This window comes from Bufo bufo, chromosome 8, assembly GCF_905171765.1.
Source record: "Bufo bufo chromosome 8, aBufBuf1.1, whole genome shotgun sequence".
In the NCBI taxonomy this organism is placed as follows: Eukaryota; Metazoa; Chordata; class Amphibia; order Anura; family Bufonidae; genus Bufo; species Bufo bufo.
In genome coordinates this window covers 16,629,759-16,649,033 of record NC_053396.1, presented here as the reverse complement: position 1 = coordinate 16,649,033, position 19,275 = coordinate 16,629,759, and the positions used below count along the sequence as shown (strand labels likewise).

The 19,275-nt window shown below is 46.8% G+C and overlaps 1 protein-coding gene across 5 annotated transcripts in view; it reads right to left on the bottom strand.

The window, feature by feature from the left end:
* DNM1 (dynamin 1) overlaps nt 1–19,275 on the bottom strand; it is a 98,481-nt gene that overhangs the window by 46,660 nt on the left and 32,546 nt on the right. For all 5 annotated transcript variants that reach the window (XR_005773815.1, XM_040404790.1, XM_040404791.1 and 2 more), the window contains exons 2-10: nt 17,715–17,788; nt 14,562–14,711; nt 11,687–11,890; nt 11,512–11,610; nt 11,108–11,268; nt 4,263–4,405; nt 3,520–3,655; nt 3,167–3,234; nt 540–678 (exon numbers count right to left, since the gene is read on the bottom strand). Coding sequence is in view for 4 of the 5 variants with exons in the window: in XM_040404790.1 (XP_040260724.1) it covers nt 540–678; nt 3,167–3,234; nt 3,520–3,655; nt 4,263–4,405; nt 11,108–11,268; nt 11,512–11,610; nt 11,687–11,890; nt 14,562–14,711; nt 17,715–17,788 (1,174 nt within the window). In the remaining variant the exon portion in view is untranslated. The remainder of the gene's footprint in view (nt 1–539; nt 679–3,166; nt 3,235–3,519; nt 3,656–4,262; nt 4,406–11,107; nt 11,269–11,511; nt 11,611–11,686; nt 11,891–14,561; nt 14,712–17,714; nt 17,789–19,275) is intronic.

Below are 19,275 nucleotides of genomic sequence, written 5' to 3'. Positions count from 1 at the left end.
AAGAAAGACTCCTTGCTCTAAATCTACCTTGCACCTTAGCTAATTCTTGCTCTTAAAGGGAGTGTCCATGATTACGAAAAGGGGTCTTTATAGTATTCCCAGAAATAGCACCATCGTTCTCTATGGCTGTATCTGGTACTGCAACCTAATTCATTAGAATGGGGATGAGCTGAAATACCGGCTACAGCCCACGGAGAAGTGTGATGCTGTTTCTGGGGGGAAAAAAAAGACCTTCTCTTCTAATTATGGCCACCACCTTTAAATCTAAGGGTAGCAGGACTGTCCAGAATACCTCTCAAAGCACACGCATTTCTCATACACTCTCACAATACCGGTGGCTTTGTGATACGTAGTCCATGCACAAGGCCAAAAAAGGAAGACTAGACTGTAAGGAGCATGCTCAAGGAGATGTGACTCAACCAATCAGAATGCCACGCTTGACGCTTTCTAATTGGCTGCGTTCTCAGATCATGCCAAGGTTGGGATATAACACACGGTGGAACCGGCGCGAAGTCCAGCTCCGAAGACAGAAGGGTTACCTTCTTGGTGCACTGTCTAACGGTACTGATTAGCTCGGATATGACCATGTCGACACATTTCACGCACGGCTCTTTGATCTTCTTCACTTGCTTCTTGACGATGGTTTCAAAGGCCATGTCAGGTGTGAAGAGCCCAGTTCTAAACACCCGACAAAATGAGGCAGGTAATAAGGAGAATATACAGCGTTACCCACCAGTGACTGCAACTGGATGAGCTTGAAGGGTTAACAGTCTAGCTAATAAGGCAACGCCACCAGTAGCCACAAGGCAGTTTGACTACAAGGCAGGATCCTTCTAAGGCCTCTTGCACACGACCGTATAGCTTTTTCAGTATTTTGCGGTCCTCAAAAAACGGATCCGCAAAAAATATGGATGACGTCCGTGTGCATTCCGTTTTTTGCGGAACGGAACAGCTGGCCCCTGATAGAACAGTACTATCCTTGTCAATTACGCAGACAATAATAGGACATGTTCTATCTTTGAACGGAAATGCGGAAACGAAAGGCATACAGAGTTCTTCAAATTTTTTTGGGCGGATCCATTGAAATGAACGGTCCGTATACGGGACGCAAAAAACGGAACGGAAATGGAAAAAAGAAACGTTCGTGTGCAAGAGGCCTAAAAAGGTTAAAATTCTGATTAGGGTGAATAATTTTGGACTTGATATAATCACATTATATGCCCAACTCAGCTGCTGCAGAACTACTTTATGAAAAGTAAGAGGAAGTTTCATGGCTGATAGATATGAAACTCGCTAATCCTTTTCACGAAGAAGCTCTGCAGCAGATGAGGTATGTATTATGATGTTCTGCAGCAGCTGCAGTGTGTATTATGAGGTTCTGCAGAAGCTGAGGTGTATATTATGAGGTTCTGCAGCAGCTGAGGTGTGTATTATGAAGTCCTGCAGCAGCTGAGGTGTGTATTATGATGTTCTGCAGCAGCTGAGGTGTGTATTATGATGTTCTGCAGAAGCTGAGGTGTGTATTATGATGTTCTGCAGCGGCTGAGATATGTATTATGAGGTTCTGCAGCAGCGGAGGTGTGTATTATGAAGTCCTGCAGCAGCTGAGGTGTGTGTTATCAGGTTCTGCAGCAGCTGAGATGTGTATTATGAGGTTCTGCAGCAGCTGAGATGTGTATTATGAGGTTCTGCAGCAGCTGAGGTGTGTATTATGATGTTCTGCAGCAGCTGAGGTGTGTATTATGATGTTCTGCAGCAGCTGAGGTGTGTATTATGATGTTCTGCAGAAGCTGAGGTGTGTATTATGATGTTCTGCAGCAGCTGAGGTGTGTATTATGATGTTCTGCAGCAGCTGAGGTGTGCATTATCAGGTTCTGCAGTAGCTGACAGTGAGATGGAGCCCTTCATGTCAATCAGTTAGTGGTTGGCACAGGAGAAGAAACTTCCTGCAAAAGTGATCTGCATTACACCTCTTCTCCAAGAGATAAGCAGCGCCACCTGTGTCCTGCCGCTCATCTGTGTATAATCGTCAGGTTATGATATAGTGTTTATACAAATATTGCTCCAACATATGTATGTATATGTATAAAGTGTTAAAGGGACTCTGTCACCACTTTCTAACCCCCCCTTTTCAAAGTATTGTTATCTGCATGGCGCCCCTGTGATTATAAATGTGTTGTTAGAAGTTAAATTCGCCGTCTCCTTTTGATAAAAAGAGCTTTTATCTAACCTGTCAATCTTCTTGATAAGGTGCCCAGGGCGTTTCTTTTCGTCTCAATCTGCCGCCCGCCGCCGCCACCGTTGGTGCCCAGCTCCTCCCCTCATGCTTTCAGCGCCGCCTGAATGTAATCAAATACGCCTCCGGCTCTCTCTCAGTGCCCCCTCCTCCTTTTCAAAGATCCCGCGCGTGCGCACAGGGCTGTGCCTGATGCGCCCGTGCGGACATTTACAATCAGCCTCATTGAGCGAAGTGCGCATGCGCGCACTTCGCTCAACCTCCTCATCAGACGAGCACTGCAGCCGGCCGGCTGCAGTGCTCGTCTGATGAGGAGGTTGAGCGAAGTGCGCGCATGCGCACTTCGCTCAATGAGGCTGATTGTAAATGTCCGCACGGGCGCATCAGGCACAGCCCTGTGCGCACGCGCGGGATCTTTGAAAAGGAGGAGGGGGCACTGAGAGAGAGCCGGAGGCGTATTTGATTACATTCAGGCGGCGCTGAAAGCATGAGGGGAGGAGCTGGGCACCAACGGTGGCGGCGGCGGGCGGCAGATTGAGACGAAAAGAAACGCCCTGGGCACCTTATCAAGAAGATTGACAGGTTAGATAAAAGCTCTTTTTATCAAAAGGAGACGGCGAATTTAACTTCTAACAACACATTTATAATCACAGGGGCGCCATGCAGATAACAATACTTTGAAAAGGGGGGGTTAGAAAGTGGTGACAGAGTCCCTTTAAATTAACAGATAATTGTGGGAAGACTAATCTGCCTTATTCTCCCAGTGGCTGAGCCTATGATTCTAAGAAGGGTGAGGCATCACAAGCTAGAGGAATCCTCACAGGTATCAATAGGGTTGGTGGAACTGAGGACCTACATGGGGAGTGGGCTATCGAGAGCAATGCGCAATAGTGCTAATACACTTCAAGCCATTCGTCATGCTATACGTGCCTTATGCCATGGATGTTCTTGATGGCGTAGCTGATCTCTCTTCTCAGATCCTTCTCATCAAACTCCATCTGCATTAGACAAGATATTTTAGCTGTGAACAACATAGTAACATAGTACACAAGGCCGAAAAAAGACATTTGTCCATCCAGTTCGGCCTGTCATCCTGGAAGTTGATCCAGAGGAAGGCAAAAAAAAAACTGTGAGGTAGAAGCCAATTTTCCCCACTTTAGGGGAATAAAAAATTACTTCCCGACTCCAATCAGGCAATCAGAATAACTCCCTGGATCAACGAATGCACAATACTGACATGATGAAGACAACTAACCAACTATAGGTGACACTATAACTCATACCTTCACCAACTCAAAAGGGAAACGTTCATGGAAGATTCGATTAATCCTCGCACCACCGGAAAGCTCGTAGGTATCAATCTGGTCCCCGGAGCCTTCAATACGTTTCTCAAAGTCGACCGCAAACTGTTGCACCATCCTAAAAAGACAATAAAACATGAGCAAAGTTTAGCCTTTGGACTCATTTGCATATTTTTCCCAGGGAGTATTGGCTGCAAGACCCCTATATCAGCTGAATCTCCACAAGAAGAACCAGCACACCATCGAATAACATGAGGAACATAGAAGTAGAGAGCTGTATTGAGTAAGTCCTTCCATGAATGACCTGGATATATTGTTGGACATTTCTAAGCTTAATCATTTTTAGATGGGTCATATTATACAAAATAACTGACATTTGACAACCTTAAAACCCATATCAACAATTCCAATGTTTGAGACTCTAATTTCAACACCATACTTGGCTTACTACTTGGAGGATGCTCATGACTTATGGCCTACATTGTCTTCCTAATGAGACAGTATTGGTGGATCTACTGTAGATTAGAACATGTTGGCCTGGATCTAGATTAGGACATGTTGTCTTACAACTTGGAGGATGCTCTTGACTAACGACCCCCACGTTGTTTTCCTCATCGGACAGTACTAGTGAATCTAGATTAAGACATGAATTATCTGAGGTGGAAAACCTCTTGGGTAAGTTATGCCACATGAAACCCAAGATAATAATGGTGAGGAGAACTCACTGGAGAAGAGCCTTGGTTTTACGAGATGGATCATCTGGACGGAAATTCTTGTACTCATCCACTTCCTTCTCGATGGACAGAAGTTGGCTCTGCAGCTTGTTTCGCAGCCCTGGTAGAGTGTCCCGAATGTGATTGGTCAGTTGCTGTTGGGAAAGAAAAGTCAATTAGTAATACCTTGTTAATGGCCTCCAACCCACCATCATTTGCACTGGTGCTGAAGGTGCCCATACACTTTAGTTTAATGTCGGCCAAACCTACCGGGGTCGGCTGACCAGACCATCCAACATGTATGGTGGTGGCCTTATTCTCCCAGAGCGCAAAGCTGAGTAAAAGTAGATTGGATTGGACACACATCTGTGTGTCTGGGGAGAGGGAAGGTTGGGAAGATTTGCTGCAGGGAATGGGGGCCTATGGTCCCTCTTTACATTGCTGAATGGCTGAGAAGGCTCATATAGGGCAGGGATCTTTCTTAAAAGATCTTGTCTTTTTTTTTAAATCAGATCATTTTTATTGAACATTTTACAGTGTAAATACACGTTTTCCCACAATACATACAAGGATGACATAGAGACATATTGTCCATAGGACTAATAACAAAAAGGGCACCAAATTATGTGTATTAATCCAGTTCCAATCCAACCCCCCCCCCCATCCCACCCCAACCTACAAAATACAAAGGCACATTTTTAAACATTTCTATTCAGACGTCGAAACGACAGCCATGGATCCCACAATTTTTCAAATTTCGCTGGACATCCACGCTTCTGGTACACCATCCTTTCATAACTCAGCATTGTGTCAACCGCACTTAGGAATTCGCCTAGGATTGGCGGAGCTGTCTGTATCCAATGTAGGGCTATTAACTTCCTAGCGACATATAACATTCTCCCTATAGCTATTTTATGTACCTGACCTGTGGCCAAATCAGAGACATATCCTAACACACACACTTTCGGATCAGAGGGTATTCGTACTTTGTAAGCGTCCTGTATTGTCTGACGTACCAACTCCCAGTATCTCCCTAACCTCTCGCACGTCCACATCATATGCAACAGATCTGCAGACACCACAGAACATCTTGGACATTCATCCGTGGGTCTGAACCCTATACGGAACAAAAAAACCGGTGTTTTGTAGACCCTATGGACAATAAACAGTTGCGAGAGTTTACGTCCTTCACTCAAGGAAGAGAGAGGTATCGCCTCCAATATGTCAGACCATTGGTCATCAGTTAATTCGCCAACATCTTTCTCCCATTTACTTTTAGCCGTAAGCGGATGCGACATTAGAAACTTCTCAAGCAGCAACTTGTATATACAGGAAATCATACCTCTCCTCGCCCCCCTGGACAGAATCTGGTGCAATGCAGCATCTCTCCCAGCCACCACAGTCGTACCTTTAAATGTGGAGTTGTATGCATGTCTCACCTGAAGGTACTTATAAAAGTGAGTTCTAGGCAGATCATACTTCTCTTGAAATCTGGCAAATGACATGAACTTCTTTTCCTCCAAAAGATGGCCCAACCTCAGAATACCCTTCCTTTTCCATGCCCCAAACTCAGACAGGGAGAGGAATTCCGGCAGCACAGGATTGCCCCACAGTGGAGTATATTCCGTATTGCCGAAAACCCCCCTCAGGAGCTTGACCTTATTCCATACAGACTGCATCAAGTGTCCCAAATCGCCCATCGGACCACTCTTTCCAGCCCCCCTAGTCTCCAGGATCATCATTAGGTCATTAGAGGACAAGCAATGTTTAAACAACTGACACGACATCTCACTTGACTCCAGTTCCATCCACCCCTTAAAATGTTGGCATTGTGCAGCCAGGAAGTACACCCAGGGGTTTGGGACTGCAAGGCCCCCTTCTGTTTTAGGATATTGCAACGTTTCAAGCTTAATTCTCGGTTGCCCCTTCCGCCATATGAGCTCCCTGAAAGTAGCATTGATAGGAACAAATTTGGATTTTGACAGCCAGACCGGGGAGTTATGTAGAACATAGAGTAGCTGGGGCATCAACACCATTTTAATGAGATTAGCTCTTCCCGCCACCGACAGATATAGTTTACACCATGCCTTAGTCTTATTACGAAATTTGATAACCAACGGGTCAAAATTAAGGCGCCCAAAGTCTCGGATTCTCGGAGATATATGAATACCCAAATACTTAAAGGTCGCTACACATGGAATATTTCTGTCTCTCACTGTCTGTGATTGCACTTGCCCGTCGAGCAGCATAATCGCCGACTTACTCCAGTTAATAGTCAGACCCGACAGATCCCCGAAGCAATCAATGATTTTCATAGCCGCTTCCAACGATGGACCAGTATCTCCCAGAAAAAGCAAGGTGTCATCTGCATACATCGCCACTTTATTATTAACTGTCCCATATTGGAACCCCCGGATGTCCATTGATTTACGAATTGCTGCAGCTAATGGCTCAATCGCAACTGCAAATAGCAGAGGCGACAACGGGCACCCCTGTCTAGTACCCCGACCCAGACAGAACTTGGGGGACACCCCTCCATTCGCCCTGATACATGCTTCGGGCTTAGAGTATAGCACCCGAACCCAGGATATATACTCATCTCCAAATCCCATATACGCCATAACTCTCCACAGGAATCGCCACTCAATGCTGTCAAAGGCCTTGGCCGCATCCAAAGAAAGGATAGCTCTATCTCCAACATTATCAGCTGGAAGTTGAATACTGGCAAACACTCTTCTAATATTAATTGACGTTGATTTCTGAGGCATGAAGCCAGTCTGGTCAGAGTGTATGATAGACAGAATCACTTTAGACAGACGCATGGCCAAGACCTTTGCAAGCAACTTAACATCAGTGGAGAGTAACGATATCGGTCTATACGAGTCAGGGAGAGAGGGATCCTTGTCCGGCTTAGGAATGACTACTATTACCGCCTCCTGCATAGACGGAGGAAGCTCCCCCCTCTCCTTGGAACAATTGAATACCTTCAGAAGTTCCGGGAGCAACACTTCCGCAAAGGACTTATAAACTTCCGCCGGAAGCCCATCCAAACCCGGAGCCTTGTCATTAGCCATAGCAGCCAATGCCGCCCTCAATTCTTCTAGCTCAATCGGCTCCTCTAACCGCATACTGTCTTCCCTGGAAAGCTTAGGAAGATCTAATGTGGCCAAAAAGGTGTCGATCTCTTCATCCGAGCATGTCACCCTGGAAGCATACAGAGAGGAATAAAAATTATTTAGTATATTCAGAATGTTATCCGTATCACGCCTGAGGACGCCACCAGCATCTAACAGGCCAGATATACATTGTGATCCTTGCTGCGCTTTTGCGATAACAGAGAGCATATGGCCTACACTCTCACCTTCAGTAAAAAATTGCTGCCTATAAAACAGTCGCTTCCTCTCTGCTACCTCCAAAAGGTGACACCTCAACTCCTCCTGCCTAGTCTTTAAGGTATTGCTTGTCATGATAGAAGGATTTAACACAAAAGCTTCCTCCGCTATCTTCATATTGTCATGTTTCTGCCGATCAAGCTCTCTAGATTTAGATTTAATCCGACTGACTGTTTTAATAAAGGATCCTCTGAGGAAGGCCTTCATCGCATCCCAGACGACTAACGAAGACGCAGTCCCTTCGTTTATACAAAAATATTCCCTAAGGGATTGAAGCATGTCTGACGGGTCACCCATCAGTTTTAACCAAAAGGCATTAAGTCGCCAGTATCTAACCCCCGGCCTGGCTGTCACAGAGATATCAAGGGCGATGCTAAATAAGGAATGGTCAGATAGGGTCCTAGAAAGATACTCTGAGGTCTGTACAAACGGGAACATATGAGCATTTACCAGACCCAGGTCTATACGCGACAGGGAGCCATATGTCGAGGAGCAACACGAGTACTTCCTGTCCAGGGGGTGGGTCTCTCTCCATACATCCATCAGACCTACTTCCCTCAGTATTCTTGCAAACGAGGTTTCACCCGTACTACTACCACTAGGTGTGATCTGGCATCTATCAAGCGAACTGTCAAGTACATTATTAAAATCTCCCACTATTAACATTGGAAGTTCAGGAAACTCTGCCATGAATTCTATAAGCTTCCTTAAAGGTACCGAGGAAAATGGTGGGGGTATATAGATTGTTGCTAACACCATTCTCATCCCTTGGACCACACAATGCATTCCTATAAACCTTCCCTCTTCATCCACACATACCCTCAGGCATTCAAATATGATATTCTTATGAACTAAGATACTAACCCCCCTGGAATGCGAGGAGAAGACGGAGTGCACCGAATAACCCAACCACGGCTTTTGCATGACATGTATAGATTGTTTGGTCATATGCGTTTCTTGCAAGCATATTATTGCCGGCTGATATCTAGACAGGTAACGGAACAGACCGTGTCTCTTTGTAGCATCCGCCATTCCCCTCACATTCCAGCTAAGTATTCTCGTAACAGGTCCCATAAGAATGCATACATATATAAAAGTACATTTGAGATCTACAACTTTCCACCTCCCACCAGCCGCAGGGAAAAACAATGTTAAATACCAGATTACAAATTCCCATCTCTTCTCTTTTTCCCCCCCGGACAAAATATACCAGGACTGTACGTTTCAGCATTTTAGAATTGCCATCATAAGCACCTTTAACGATAATAACCCCCGCTATTCCCATCCCCCCTCCCTCCCCCCACCCCACTATCCCTCCCCAGGCAATGAACATATGCAGCATAATTAGATTCAGTAATAAACTTGGGGCCAACATTGTGAACCTGGCCCAACAGCGCCTGAAGCAGCACAGCATCCAGCACGATACCGTACGCAGGCACATTAGAAAGGTGGGGAGCAACCTCGGGCGTATGCTCTACCCACAAAATTTCTTCAGCAACCGGCTAAAGAAAAAAGAAAATGTCCACAACGGTGGGTGGACGGTCCAGTGGACATCAGAACTTCAATCAGGAGCAGAAATGTCCAACAGTCTCAGGTGTCTGTTGATGGAATCCTAAGGCGACGCTCATTTTGATCCAGCCACTTGACCGCAGCGTCCGAGTCCTCAAAGAACACCGCGGATCCAAACGCCACCACCCTGAGCCTGGCCGGGAACATCATGGAGTACTGTACTTGCAAATCTCTCAGCCTCCGTTTAATCTCCACAAAGCGAGCTCTTTTTTTCTGTACATCCGACGAATAGTCAGGGAACAGAGACACTTGAACTCCATTAATTTTTAAATCAGGATGAGACCTTGCGGCCCTCAGTATAGTGTCTCTGTCTCGATAGTGCAGGATTTTGGCCAGTATTGGACGTGGCGGACGTCCTGGCGGCAAAGGCCTGGTGGGGACCCTATGTGCTCGTTCCACAGCATAAAGTGCAGAGAGTCCTCTATCACGGAATTTTTCCGCAAGCCATTTTTCAATAAAATCAGTGGCCTCTGGGCCCTCAGATTTCTCGGGAATGCCCACCAGCCTTATATTGTTGCGGCGAGAGCGGTTTTCTAGGTCGTCGGTTTTAGCATACAGTGCCGCTATATCCTTTGACGCAGCCCGGCTCTCTCTCTGTAGGGTAACAGCCCCATCTTCCAGATCCGAGACCCTCCTCTCTACCTCTGAGGTGCGTTCAGCCACTTTATGCAGGTCATGACGGATAATGGACATGTCCGCTTTTAGACTTCCAATATTAATGTTCATGTTCTGGAGGGTGGCGTTGCAGCAAGCAATAGCTGCCATCACATCTTTCAAGGTGGGCTCAGGGGCATTGAACACTGGCAGGCACTTCTCAGTGCTGCACCCGCTGGCACTCGCCCCCCCCTCATGCTGAGCTGGGAATTGCTGGTCGTCGTTACAGGGGCCATCTTGCTCCCCTAAGCCTTCCTCCACTTGTGCCAGGGTGCCCTCTCCTTCTCCCCATACCTGACTGGGGGACTGGTGTGACTTGTGAGCGAAGCGCTCTAGCCGCGCTGCCGCTCCCTGACTCACCGCCGCCCTCAGATCAGGCCACTCTTCCTCCTCAGCGCCATCTTGGGATCTTGCCTCTCTGTCCTGCCGGCTCGGCGTTTTGCCTCTCTTTGCAGGCATAATGATTTTTCTCAGCACCGGACCGCTTGCTGGCTATGTCCCCCGCTCCTTCAGGTGTTGTAAGGATATATCGCCACCGTTTTAGGTATTATAGACAGGATACTTGCCGGAGCTAGTGCGGCATGCGTCCTACTCCATGCGCCGCTAGGCTCCGCCCCAAAAAAGATCTTGTCTTGGTAACTTATTTTTTTTATTATTTAACGGGGTATTTTCATTATGTTGATGGCATATTGCTAGTTCAGGAAAGGTGGTCTAATCTATGAGACCTCCACCAACTACCTGATTGAAGAACACTGAACATCAGTAATCCTGTCCACCTCCTGTGAAAGGAACTACAACAATGGTCCATTCAAGGGAACTGAACATTCATCGTAAAGGATATGGATTCCGTTGAGGCATTTTGGCTACAAATAATTTTTGTATTTGGGTTTTTATTAAAAATGTATTCTCATACATTGCAGGCTGCTCAGTTCAGTTCGGTATGAAGTCCATCAGATGAGCTTCGTGATGGCGGTAGCTCCTCTCTTTGCTCTCCTTAAGTTTTATAAAGCTGGCGTAACTTTTGATTTAATTTATTTGTATTTTTTTGCACTCGAGAGCAGAGAAAAAGAGGAAGACTGTGCCATCAGACAAATTTCACACTGAATGGGACTGAGCAGCCTACAATGCATAAGCATACACTGAGTTATTGGTAATTAGTTTTAGCCAAAAATACAAGCATTTCAGTAAAAAATTGTTCCTAAAGGTGTCCATAGGCTTTGACCCATATTTTCTTGTATTGACCTGATTGAGAATTTTCTGTAAATACGGAGTCCCCATGCGTTCAGCGAGATGTCGATAAGATGGATGTGTCAGGAAGAACTTCCTTTCAGCTGCTAAAGCAGCTTGGATATCTTTCTTGCCATCAATGTCCTTCTGACTTCTGTTCACCACGCCAACGTAACCTGTCATAGGCAAAAATCAATACATTTTTAGTAATTGACAAATGAAGCTGGTCTATGACTGAAGACTCTAAAATCAAGGGTTACTGCAACCTCCACGTGACCTCTAAGTTTCCTAACGGTAGAGAAAAGATGAGGGCAACTTTCAACTATCGCAGAAGTTCTGACCATGGAAACATTGAGGTTGTTTGATGGCTGCAGTAGCCTATGATTTTACCATGACCAAAATAAGATATGACTCCTCACCTCTTCGCAGGGGCAATAATTTATTTTCCAGAACATCTCTAGCATCTGTCCCTTCATCCATGAGATCTAATTTGGTTATGACTCCGATAGTACGTTGTCCTGCAAAGGAGATGAAGTCTTATAAACTGAATACACCAATGGTGGGGTGAATATAAGACTGGTTTGAGGGACCAACCTTGGGGATCCACTTCTTTGGCGATTTTCAAGGCATCAGAGTTTGCCAGATCAGAGTTGGCTGGAGATACTGCCAGAATGAGGCAGTTCTCCTTGGTGACAAACTGCATGAGCATATCACGGATCTGCATCTCAATATCCACAGGTTGGTCACCTACTGGGACTTTGGTCATACCCGGAAGGTCAACCAGAGTCAGGTTAAGCACTAAAAAGAAAATATAAACAAACACAGATTATCAAATATACAGGACCAAAGGCCCACGGGCAGGAGAGAGGATCTATGTAAAGAATAAAAAATATGGAATTTGTTCACCCCCCCACCACCGTAGCTAAACTTCCTCCTCATGCAGCTTCTCTTTATGATGGCGGGCCATGGCCTGCACGTAACTTACAGCTGCATCACTGGTAATGCTCCCTCAAATCCTTTGCGGTGGTGCAGATGTACATGGCCACATAGCATCTAAGGAATTCATGTAAACAGCATCCAGCTCTAGTACAGTAACGGTTATTATCTACATCCCAGGTGGTCTAGGACAGTGAAGGGGGTTAATGTCTGTAGGCAGTGGCGTACATAGAAAAGTAAGGGCCCCATAGCAAGGATCAAACCAGCCCCCCCCCCCCCCCCCCCCCCAACACAGGACAGAAGAGTTACCGCCTAAACCCTTTTCAATGACCCTTGGTCCATTTTTCCACTGCCTCATTTGCTAAAAGTTGTTCCTTTACATTTAGAGGGTACAGTCCTGACCAAGTTTTCACCTACAATACAAGAGGTGATAATCCCAACTAAGACTGGGCCCCCTCTTGCCCTGGGCCCCATAGCAGTCGCATGGTATGCCGCTATTGTAGTTACGCCCCTGTCTGTAGGCCTGGTGGTCTATGGGAGTAAACGTGTTAGTGACAGCATCCCTGGTGGTCTATTGCAGTGAAAGGGTTAAAGTCACTGACCATATACAGGTTTAATGTCAGTATGACTGATGATCTAGTGCAGTGAGGGGGTTAATTCCAGTATCCCTGGTGGTCAATAGCAGTGAAAGGGTTAATTTTAATATTCCTGGTGGGGCAGTGGAAGAGTTAATGCAGCGTACTCTCGGTCTAGTGGCTCCAGTGCTGCCCGGACCATACCCTTCTGTTTCCTCAATATTCTGATCATAGATATGAGTACAGGGAGGACTGGACAGCTAAAACCGCCCGTACACTGAAGGGAGGTTATGGGCTCCCCTGGCCCAGGACCCCGGTCAGCGTCAGACTGAAGTTTCTTGAGCACACCAGAAGAAATGAATCTGAGGGCCCGCCATCTGTGTATACAGGACATACATGTTTGTTTTTAAGTCATTTTTGTTATCATTCCGTATTCAGGATTTATGATCTATAAGGTTTAATAGGGTATCTGGTGGCTTTATTGGTTCCAATGTCAGTTCTAAATTATCTTAGACCTTAGGGTCCCAATATTATATAGGGGGCCTATTACTGTGTCAGAGCTTGGGCCAGCTAGAGGATAGTCTGGTACTCTGGTGGGCCAGGCCGACCATGACCCTGGTAGCTGAGACCCCTATAGCTACACCATTGCCCCCACCACAATCTGGTGGGTATCTGGTGGCTTTATTGGTTCTAAGGTCAGTTCTAAATTATCTTCTGTTAGACCTTAGGGTCACAATATTATATAGGGGGCCTATTACTGTGTCAGAGCTTGGGCCAACTAGAGTATCCTCTGGTACTCTAGTGGGCCAGGCCGACCATGACCCTGGTAGCTGAGACCCCTATAGCTACACCACTGCCCCCGCCACCCACTGGTGGGTATCTGGTGGCTTTATTGGTTCCAAGGTCAGTTCTAAATTATCTTCTGTTAGACCTTAGGGTCACAATATTATATAGGGGGCCTATTACTGTGTCAGAGCTTGGGCCAGTTAGAGGATCGTCTGGTACTCTGGTGGGCCAGGCCGACCATGACCCTGGTAGCTGAGACCCCTATAGCTACACCACTGCCCCCACCACCCACTGGTGGGTATCTGGTTGCTTTATTGGTTCCAAGGTCAGTTCTAAATTATCTTCTGTTAGACCTTAGGGTCCCAATATTATATACGGGGCCTATTACTGTGTCAGAGCTTGGGCCAGCTAGAGGATCCTCTGGTACTCTGGTGGGCCAGGCCGACCATGACCCTGGTAGCTGAGACCCCTATAGCTACACCACTGCCCCCACCACAATCTGATGGGTATCTGGTGGCTTTATTGGTTCCAAGGTCAGTTCTAAATTATCTTCTGTTAGACCTTAGGGTCACAATATTATATAGGGGGCCTATTACTGTGTCAGAGCTTGGGCCAACTAGAGTATCCTCTGGTACTCTAGTGGGCCAGGCCGACCATGACCCTGGTGCTGAGACCCCTATAGCTACACCACTGCCCCCGCCACCCACTGGTGGGTATCTGGTGGCTTTACTGGTTCCAAGGTCAGTTCTAAATTATCTTCTGTTAGACCTTAGGGTCCCAATATTATATACGGGGCCTACTACTGTGTCAGAGCTTGGGCCAGCTAGAAGATCCTCTGGTACTCTGGTGGGCCAGGCCGACCATGACCCTGGTAGCTGAGACCCCTATAGCTACACCACTGCCCCCACCACCATATTATAGTTCCTATGGTGGAAAGACTTGAACCTCAGCCCAGTTCCCCCTAAGGAACATTGTGATGTTTATGGAGAAGGGCACTATGTACTATTCAAGTCAAAGAACAAGCAGGGCTAGGCCACTTCCCTCTCCATGGAGCCCAGACTCTGGGGGTGCTGCCCCTAACTTGGGTGCATTTATGCTTTATGTGTGTTGAACCTCAGATATCATTATATATGGAAGGTCCTAACTATCAAGGACCCCACTGGTGAACTCACCATTTGGAGAATATACTCGAAGGTTAATTGGCACAGGAGAGATGCCCTTGTTAGTCCCAGTGACTCTGTCAGTCTCAGCCTCAATCTCCGACCGGATCTCTTCAAAGTCCGTGAACTTTTTCCCCTTACAGTGCAAAAACTCCCCATATTCTGTAACACAGACACATATAAAAATAATGAACATATGCAAAAAAAAAAGGTATGGAATCTAAAAACTCACAAACACAGAAACTACAAAATAGTTTGAAAAGTAATAGCGAGGACAGGTAAGGGTAATGTATAACGTTCATAATACCACTTAACAGGAGTCAGAGCTCCATTTTTATGCTACAGAGCATCAAATCCCAAACTTCCCTTCACAGACGTCCATAGGTTTAGAGTCAATATTGTGGCTGTCGACAGCCACCACTAGGAGGAGCACACTGAAGACAAATGTATGATTGAGTTCAATGGGAGCGGAATTCACGGAGCTCCCTCTAGTGGCAGAGGACTTCTGTTCCCCGTGGCTCATGTGCATGGCTGCAAGTGTGTTTGTTTTCTCAAAAATAATAAGACGACTTAAAAACTTATATTTACTGGACATTTTTTGAATATAAGGGAAATGGTCTTTACATACATCAAAATATCTAATATCTCTAAACTGGCACTGGTACCAAGTGGGTAGACGGGAGGAAGGTCTGCGCACAGGAAGCTGCACTATCTTGTGACACAGACAATAACTTGGTGACGCCGCTGACAATAATTTGGAAACATCCCTTATCTCACTTTTACTAAAATAGTATATCCTCTGCATTGATTTCCAGGTCAAAGGCCAGATTTGCAAAGGAAGGTCTTCCACATCAGCAGGAGGCAGAGGGAGATAAGGGAGAAGACTCCAGGGCAAGGGTGCTGGGTTTGGTAGACTGCGCCCCAATGTCTGAGAGTTCTCTAGATGCCATGGTACCAGTAACTGAATATAAAATGATATTCTGAAGCACAGGATACTCATGATAGTGTCAGCCACAAGATCCCCATAACAGTGGCATCTACAGGACTCCCATAACAGTGGCAGTCAACAAACAATGCAAGATAAAGTGTATAGTGACAGCCACCGGGCATCCGTAACAGTGACAGCCACAGGGCATCCTTAACAGTGACAGCCACCGGGCATCCGTAACAGTGACAGCCACCGGGCATCCGTAACAGTGACAGCCACCGGGCATCCGTAACAGTGACAGCCACCGGGCATCCTTAACAGTGACAGTCACAGGGCATCCATAACAGTGACAGCCACCGGGCATCCTTAACAGTGACAGCCACCGGGCATCCGTAACAGTGACAGTCACAGGGCATCCGTAACAGTGACAGTCACAGGGCATCCGTAACAGTGACAGCCACAGGGCATCCGTAACAGTGACAGCCACCGGGCATCCGTAACAGTGACAGTCACAGGGCATCCGTAACAGTGACAGCCACAGGGCATCCGTAACAGTGACAGCCACCGGGCATCCGTAACAGTGACAGCCACCGGGCATCCGTAACAGTGACAGCCACCGGGCATCTGTAACAGTGACAGCCACCGGGCATCCGTAACAGTGACAGCCACCGGGCATCCGTAACAGTGACAGCCACCGGGCATCCTTAACAGTGACAGCCATAGGGCATCCATAAGAGTGACAGCCACCGGGCATCCGTAACAGTGACAGCCAAAGGGCATCCATAAGAGTGACAGCCACTAGGCATACATAATAGTGACAGCCACAGGGTATCCGTAACAGTGACAGTCACAGGGCATCCGTAACAGTGACAGCCACTGGGCATCCGTAACAGTGACAGCCACCGGGCATCCGTAACAGTGACAGCCACCGGGCATCCGTAACAGTGACAGCCACCGGGCATCCGTAACAGTGACAGCCACCGGGCATCCGTAACAGTGACAGCCACAGGGCATCCGTAACAGTGACAGCCACCGGGCATCCGTAACAGTGACAGCCACCGGGCATCCGTAACAGTGACAGCCACCGGGCATCCGTAACAGTGACAGCCACAGGGCATCCGTAACAGTGACAGCCACAGGGCATCCGTAACAGTGACAGCCACCGGGCATCCGTAACAGTGACAGCCACCAGGCATCCGTAACAGTGACAGCCACCGGGCATCCGTAACAGTGACAGCCACAGGGCATCCGTAACAGTGACAGCCACAGGGCATCCGTAACAGTGACAGCCACAGGGCATCTGTAACAGTGACAGCCACCGGGCATCCGTAACAGTGACAGCCACCGGGCATCCGTAACAGTGACAGCCACCGGGCATCCGTAACAGTGACAGCCACCGGGCATCCGTAACAGTGACAGCCACCGGGCATCCGTAACAGTGACAGCTACAGGGCATCCGTAACAGTGACAGCCACAGGGCATCCGTAACAGTGACAGCCACCGGGCATCCGTAACAGTGACAGTCACAGGAAATCCATAACAGTGACCGTCACAGGGCATCCGTAACAGTGACAGCCACCGGGCATTCGTAACAGTGACAGTCACAGGAAATCCATAACAGTGACCGTCACAGGGCATCCGTAATGCCCACAGCAGTAGTGTTTATAGCAGTGGACTTTACTGATTCCATTTGCTTGGCCATTACAGATTTTGGAATTTCCTTTCTGTCTGTCTGTGTCTCTCTCTAGGAATATTTCAATGTAAAAATGGTTCTCTCTTGGTAGATCATGCAGAGATGGTTAGTCTCAGTAGCTGGAGGCCTAGTACTGAGGAGTCAAGCTTCCTCTCTCCTTCCCTGCCAACACTAGACTCATTTAAACTAGACCTAGCTAGGGGTGGAGCTAACAGTCCACACCTCTGCTTCCCTAGGGGTCGTGCCAGAGTTGGTTAACTCTGTCATTCCCATACATTACCATAGTGGGGATACAAAGCATAAAGTGACATAACATAAATTAATAAAACAATTTGTAAGTACCCCCTGCTCTGGTGTACTGCACATCCATAACAGTGACAGCCACAAAGGGGACACACATGCACAAGAGGATTTCCCTGGATTCCCCCGGCCCATATCGGAGTGAATCAGGGAGCAACAGGCACCACAGAGGTTATAAGCAGGGAGCCATAGACCACAGCTATTGGATCAACCAATACCATCCATGTGGTTTTATTTTTCTCACCTGTGGTGCTAAATACCAGCTGCAGGACGAGGGGTCTGCGGGTGACAATTCCAGATCCACGAGGCAGAAAATCCCTGTAATAGACAGAAAACTATGAGCTGATGGGAGGAGGAAGGGAACAATGGAAGTTTAAAGAATGGCGACTTCTTAATTTTTATAGACCCATAGAAAATGTCATACTAAAATTATATTTTGCAAGGTCTACTTTCATAAAGGCTCGCAATCTTCTATATCAGGGGTCAGCAACCTTCGGCACTCCAGCTGTTGTGAATCTATAATTCCCAGCATGCTCCATTAATTTCTATGGGAGTTCTGTGAAGAACAGAACAAGTATGCATACTGGGAGTTGTAGTTTTACAACAGCTGGAGTGCTAGAGGTCGCCTACCCCTGTTCTACATAGTGTTCTGATACCGAGACTGTATAGAAGTAATACAATTGCCCACCCATTTCAGAGGTCACAGGGGTAAAATCGATCACATACTGACATAAATCCCTCCACCATACTTTGCACTGCAATACTACTTGTTCAGACTGACTTTTCATCAGGAAATTGGTGCGTGGAGAATTCATCTATACTACAAACAACCTAACCGTCAGTAGGATGCAAATAAGCTGGCAAGTACCCGGTGGGCAGTTCTGAGCACGGACTATAGTGAAATTTTGCGCTTGCGCAGTACTATCCTGGGATTGTGCATGTGCAGTACCTCTGAACTCCCACTAATCCTGAGAATGAAGGGGCGGCAGCACTGCCCAATCCAACCCTATTTGCAGCCTAATCAATGCCCCAGGATCATGTGTGTTGCTCACATTGTACAGGAGACCGCTCCACTCACACAAAGCACTCTATTATTCATTGCTTGCAGGTCTCTTGCCAGGAAGCGACGGGTGTCATGTGTTTGCGGACAGAAAAAACAGATAGTTACATAGTTAATACGGTTGAAAAAAGACATAGGTCCATCAAGTTCAACCAACGGATAGGTGGGGACGCGAATCCCAAAAGGAATTGATACTCCGATTTTTATACCTTTTTAATAAGCAATAATGTTTTTTACTTTTACTTTTAAGAATTCATCTAAACCCTTTATAAAACTGTCCCCTGTTCCTGCTGTGACCACGTCCTGAGGTGTCTATTCCACAGATTCACAGTTCTTACAGTAAAGAAGCTTTGACGCTTCTGGAGACTGAACTTTTTCTTCTCCAGTCGGAGGCAGCGCCCTCTTGTCTTTTGAGGGCATTTTCCACGGAACAGCTTTTCACCGTATTTTTTGTATGGCCTATTTATATATTTGTATAGGTTATTCATGTCCGCCCTTAGACGTCTCTTCTCAAGACTAAATAAATTCAATTATTTTAATCTTTTTTCATAGCTAAGACCCTCCATGCCCCTTATCAGTTTAGTCGCTCTCCTCTGTACTTTTTCCAGCTCCAGGGCGTCCTTTCTATGGACTGGTGCCCAGAACTGGACTGCGTATTCCAGATGAGGCCGCACCAGCGCTTTGTAAAGTGGTAATATTACATCCCTGCCCCGCGAGTCCATGCCTCGTTTAATGCATGACAATA